Source organism: Geospiza fortis, unplaced genomic scaffold (assembly GCF_000277835.1).
Source record: "Geospiza fortis unplaced genomic scaffold, GeoFor_1.0 scaffold603, whole genome shotgun sequence".
Taxonomy (NCBI): Eukaryota; Metazoa; Chordata; class Aves; order Passeriformes; family Thraupidae; genus Geospiza; species Geospiza fortis.
Window position 1 is genome coordinate 389,366 of NW_005054460.1, and position 6,005 is coordinate 395,370.

General features: G+C 38.9%; 1 protein-coding gene across 1 annotated transcript in view; it reads left to right on the forward strand.

Annotated features, from left to right (window-relative positions):
• LRRC1 (leucine rich repeat containing 1) overlaps positions 1 to 1,440 on the forward strand; it is a 97,861-nt gene extending 96,421 nt beyond the window's left edge. The window contains exon 15 of the mRNA XM_031062756.1: positions 183 to 1,440. Coding sequence (XP_030918616.1) covers positions 183 to 341 — 159 coding nt within the window. The 3' untranslated portion in view covers positions 342 to 1,440. The remainder of the gene's footprint in view (positions 1 to 182) is intronic.
• The last annotated feature ends 4,565 nt before the right edge of the window (positions 1,441 to 6,005 follow it).

Sequence of the window (6,005 nt, forward strand, 5' to 3'; positions counted from 1 at the left end):
CACAAGTAGCTTTTAAAGTAATGCTCAGCACAGAGCATTGTAGTTTGAAAAGGAAAAGGGGGGAAAAAAGGAAAAAAAATTGATACTTACTATTTGGTATGTGAATGCTGAAGCCTTTTAAGTGTGTGTTGTTTTTCCGGAGAGACAAAGGCAAAACCACTTATTGCACTGTTTATTTTTAGAGAACACTTCTAAGGCGAGCCACTCCACACCCTGGAGAATTAAAGAACATGAAAAAGACAGTGGAGAATTTACGGAATGATATGAATGCTGCTAAAGGACTGGATTCAAACAAAAACGAGGTCAATAATGCCATTGACAGAGTGACCACTTCTGTGTAGAGTTCCATCTCCAGATTTTACCTCCTGTGTCTTCCCCTGCTGTTGAAATGTTCCTGTCGTCTCCTGGGACCTCACTGATCCCCTTTTTGTTTTAAACCAGAACCTGATTCATCGTCTCCATACACACGAAAAGTGCAGCCCGCTGGAAGAAAGTGCCTTATTTCATCCAGGCAGTGAACCAGTAATTTCCAAATCAATATTGTAATTTTAATAGTCCTAGGCTTTTTTAAGTTTAATACACTACTGTATGCAGAATACAATATTTTTGTCTTAAACAGAGGGGAAATAATGCTTTTCTTTTCCAGAGTGCTGGGATATCTTCTTCCCAGTGGCTGGATGTGCTGGTGAGAAATATAGTTTTGTGGGAAATCGATACACTTTTTTATTTTTTTGGCAGCTCAGATGGTGTAAATTTTAAATTTTTGTATAGGACTTTCATAACAAGATGATGTATTTCATTTTTAAGAGAAAATTTATCTTGAGCGGTACATATTTTAGTATTTGTGGAAGAGAACAAGTTTCATGGACAACTGTATTCATTTGTTTGTACCACCCATTGTGCCTTATTGTGTTTGGTATGTCATATTAGTCTTAAATATAGCAATTCTTGAGGAAAGTGAGTAGATTTGGTCTCTTGCTTTAGATATGTTTTTCTTTTTGGACAGTAATTTGTCGGAAATTTTACAGCACAGAACTTATGTTTATATTATGGGGTCTTAGGATGTGAAGCACAAATGTTAGTTTTGTTGTAAACAGAATTAAGATGAAATGACCAAACTGCTATTGTTTATTACATAATGCACTCACACTTTAACTTAGTTGTAATGAAACATCTTGGTTTGGATGCCTTGTTGCATTGCAGTCACTAGAAATTCATGCTTCCATTGTTTTTTTTTAAATGTGCCATCTGTAAAATAACTTGAAAAACATCACAACAGACTTTCAGAAGCACAGTATGAAATTAGTTTTATGTATTACACAAGAAAGCATGATTCTTTAAAGTGCTTTGGTGGTTTTATAAAAATTTATAAAACCATAATAAAAACATCTTTAAAAGCTTCAGTAGATGTGATGTATCATTAAAACAGCAATTAAAGTATCTCTGCATTAATGCTGTCATTGTAACTTTGTTGCACTTCAATTGCCCAATGCTGATTCCAAGGTCTTACTAAATCTGTGGGTTTTGATTTGTTTATAAAGGTAAGTATTAACTGAGTTTAATTCAGTAAATAATTTTGTAAAAGCCTGATAAAAACTGATGTTCATGTCTCTGGGTTCTGTTCATTTCTCTTCCCCAAGATTCCTCATTTAAGCTTCAAGACATGGTTTTGCAGGAGGATGCTGGAGGTTTGTAGGTGTTAGGTCAGTTCAGTGGTAGTGCAGTTTTATTCTTCTCAAGGGAGAGTTCTCCTGGTTATTCTTGGTAAGCTGCTGTTAAAATAAAACCAAAAATAAAAGCAGGTTTTGGTACAGCTGACTCCAGCCGTGGGTAGAATTTTCTTTTTACAGTACTTACTGGAATCGGCACAACAGAAGTTTAAAAGTGTAGTAAACCCTGTACCCAAGAAAGCAGCAACAAACCCATTTGAGATGAAAGGAAGTTCCTGAAAAAGACAGTTCCTAAAAAAAGCCAAAGGCAGCAAGACTCTGTGATGCCAGTTTCTTATTTGGAGGCCGTGGCTTGTTTTGTTTTTAGCATCTGCTCCATCAGCAAGATGAATGTGTAAAGCCTTGCCTGACCTGCCACCAGATGAAAATAATGAATTGCCCTTGTGTACCTACTGCAGTCAGAACGAGATGTAAATCCTGTTGCAGCTCTGTGACATGTGCTCTGTTGTTTGCTTTTGGTACATTCCAGCAGGCTCGTGGAGGCTGCTGCAGCCCACAAACTCACCACAGGGCAAGCACTACTTGCTGCATCCACTTGGGCACAAAGTAACTGGTCAGCAGTCAGTATTTTTTACTTTGGTGATTTTTTTTTTTTTTTAAATAGTGGAAGGAATATTTGTTGTGGTTTCTCTGGCTTCAGATAAATGAGTGAGTGATGCAGGTTGGTTGCCTTCATTTGGAACAGTTTCACACTCCTGCACCCAAGGGTGGCTGGTATTGTTTCCTTGTGGTCATCTCAGCCAAAGATGGGGGGTATGATGGGTGTATTGCATATTGAAGGTGTTTCCCTCCACTCAGTTGTAAAAGAAAATTAATTGAGCTCAGACTAGAATCCAACAATTGCTTAATGAGAGATTAGAGGAGCTGAAGTCCATCATCAGGCCAGCCAGCTGCTATCCCCAGAGGAGTGTTGGCATTCCTTGCTTTTCACTGCCATCTTTCTTCACTTTGTTAACCTGTGTAGTGGAAATCTGGATTTTTGTTATGTTTTTTCAGTCAGTGTCTGGGGAGAGATAAAGGAGGAGGTGTATTTTTCAGGCTTCTGCAGTAATACTGTGTAGCACAGTATCTCATTAATGTCTTTTGTTTATGCTTTTTGGTGAGGCAGTTTGAGATTCTGCTCTGCTGCAGGTAGTTCAGCAGTGTATACAAGGTGTGTAGTGTTTGAGTCTGGCAGTGGGTGTAATTACCAGGGTGCACCTTGAGGTATGGCAACAGCCAGTGGTGGTATGGAATAAGAGCAGATCAAGTGTTGTTTTCCAGGGCTGACAAGATGCTTGGATTCTTGCTGTGCAGAGACAAGTGGCTACTCTCTCCTCCTAATGCTGGTTCAGAGTGTCTTGTCTGTCATTCTATTTGATAAACCCCCATCAGTCTAGACCTCAGGAGTCCCTCTCATCTCTTGAGTGATCCATGTGTGTGCCATTTTATAGAGTGGTTGAAGTACCCTTCTCCACCCAACAGCGCTGATAACATTCCAGGCAGTTTTAACTCTGTTTTATAGCCAGAAAAAGTTGATGAGACATGTTCTGATGTGTGTCTGTCCTTGAAAGTATTCTCTCTTCCTAATCTCTGTTGTTTTTTTTTCTCTTGCTGCTGCTGTGAGGAGCCTAAGTAGTGATTATGAGTATGACTTCTTTCTCTACAAACTTTTCCTTCTTTACTTTGTCTTTTGAGAGGTGGATTTTATGGAAAGAGGCTACAACATTTGCATGCTGTTTTATTAGCTATAAACAGGTAACCAGGGTAAATCAACTGACCACAGTGGTGGAGTGGATTTAATATTAACCTGCCAGTTACTGCATACAAGTTCTCTTTATTCAAAGTCACAATTCCTAGTCTTAAAAGGATAAGAAGAAAAAAGGCACTCTGGTGCTACCGTAGTTAGTGTAGCAATGGATTTTTCCATCCCCTGTGTGTTGCTCCAGGCTTTTCCCACAACTTCCCACAAATTTATGTGTTGAGGTTATTTTTCTGGCTTAAGTTCCATATTTTTGATAATCAGTGTATTGTAGGAAAGTGTGTACTGGAAACTTGTATAACACTGTTCTTTCCAGCCAGTGACTTGTTTGTGTCCTGATTGGCCTGCTTCTGGTCTAGCACTGATGCTTTACCAGGGCTGGGTGAGCAGCTTTTTGCTGATCAGCTGCTTAACAGGTTTCACTACTTGGAGCTCATAATTTCAGTTTTTAAGAGAGAGTAGTGATGCCAGGAATTTAATTTTATTAAAAGTGCATTTTTTAGTATATTGGTTAATACTATCCAGGTTTGCTGTAAATGTCTGCCTGCCACTGAGACAGAAGCACACTGTTTATCAGAAATGTCTAGACCTTTTGTTAACGGAAAATTCACCACCATTCTTTGCCTTGACTCCAGAAAATAAAATTACTTTAGTTTTTCAATTGACTTGATAAGTGTGTTTCCTATCTTCAGTTTCTGACAAACACACAAATGGGTTTCTGTGCTTGGATTGCTGTCAGGGAATGTGACAAAAGCTGGTCTTGAATATCAGTAATTGTTTTGGGTGTTCCCTTTCTCCTGAAGCAATTGTGAAATTTTCAGTGGGACGATGCTTTTTATTGTAAAGTCAGGGCTATAATCATTGTTCCACCAGCTGAATGAAGAATGTGATTTTTTATTTTTTCCAAAGTGGGTAGCACATGCCTCATTTCAGCTGCCTCTATGAGCTGCTTTGCAGGAGCCATCCTGTCTCCTCTTCTGGTGGGTGTTGGAGACACTGTTTCATTCGCTGTTGTGCACTTCTTGTGGCAGTGGGCTGGTCAGTCATGGGTTCTGCCAGAGCAGAGGGCTTGGAGGAAGGAGCTCAATGAGTGTATCTGGACTGTGAGCTAACTTCAGGTTTGAGGGTTCAAGTCTGGTTTTGAATCTGTAACCTGTTCAGGTTGTTTGCCTCTAAACACTGTTGTTACTAGCCCATTAACTCTGGGATCTTAACAAGTAGTTTATCTTTTCCCAGGAGAAAACCTCTCCTGAAAATACAGTATCACTACTGTCCATGGAGAGAACTGTGTGGCTCCACAGTGATGTTTCAGAGAAGGGTTTTAGCAAACCTTCCTCAGCATTAAAACCAGGAAGTGGACACCTGATGTACAGTAACCTTTGACACTATTTCTCTGATGTGCTCATCTGTTGCTGGGAATGTCGCCTTGGCTGAAATCTCTGGTGTGCAGCTGGTGCTAACAGCCAAACACAAAATGTTAGCAACGCGCACTGTGGAAGACCAGTGCTGACTGCAGTAACTTTCCTCAAGGTCCACAGATGCACACAGAGCTTGGAAATACCACTAAAGCATCAGCAGCTTGGATTTCAGTTTGTAAGCATCCCCAGTATAAGGCAGAGAAAATTTTAGTTGGACACAAAACTAATTAAATGCCTGAAAGTGCTGTCTTCTTTTTCTCCTGAAGCAAACTCAGGCAAGTTGTGGTGATGTGCTTGTGATGGAAACAGCCTGGTGCTGTGATCACTCTCAGTAACTTGCCAGTTTCACTCAGTTGCAAAGTAAATGGACTGCTTTAAATCATTCTGAGGTTGCTCATAGGAGATAGGATTGTCCCATACTTCTGGGACATTCAACATTATAATCATGACTACATGCTTATAAACATGAGTGAATTTCTTTATAGTTTATTAATGGCATCCTCCTGGACTTCCACTAAGCAATTTAAAACCAAATCCAAATGAACTAACAAAAAGGTTTGTTTCAATATTACTGATGACTTTTCTTCATTCATAAAGGGAGAAGACTTCAAGTCTGAAGAGCATTTGCATAGTGGATGTTTTAGGATAACCTACAGCAATTTTTAAAATTGTATTTTCAGAAAATTAAGTCTTATCTCGATAGTTAATACTTAAGTATCTGAGTTTGAAATGAAATTGTGTATTTACTGCTAGCAAAGTGTATAAGACTTGATTCCATAATCAGTTTAGACAGCTTTTACACTGCCTCTCCTCCAGTGGAAGCATATTCAAGGATGCCTTTGTTTCAGCAGTGTTTCGTTTAGCTTTGTTTCATGTGAGTTACACAAAGCTTTCTAAGAAACGGCCTTTTGTACTTTAAAAAGGGAATGAGTCTGAAATAGTTTTTGATTAATGGAATATGTTATGTATAGTTGTACTTTGAAACAGGAAAGTGTTTATGTTCTAGGAAATGCATCCTTAAAACAATTTTCTCTCCCATAATTGTGCTATTTAAGCAAATCATCTTTTAAATAGAAAAATAGGTGAGAATGTGTGTTTGGGGTTTTGAGTTGAATT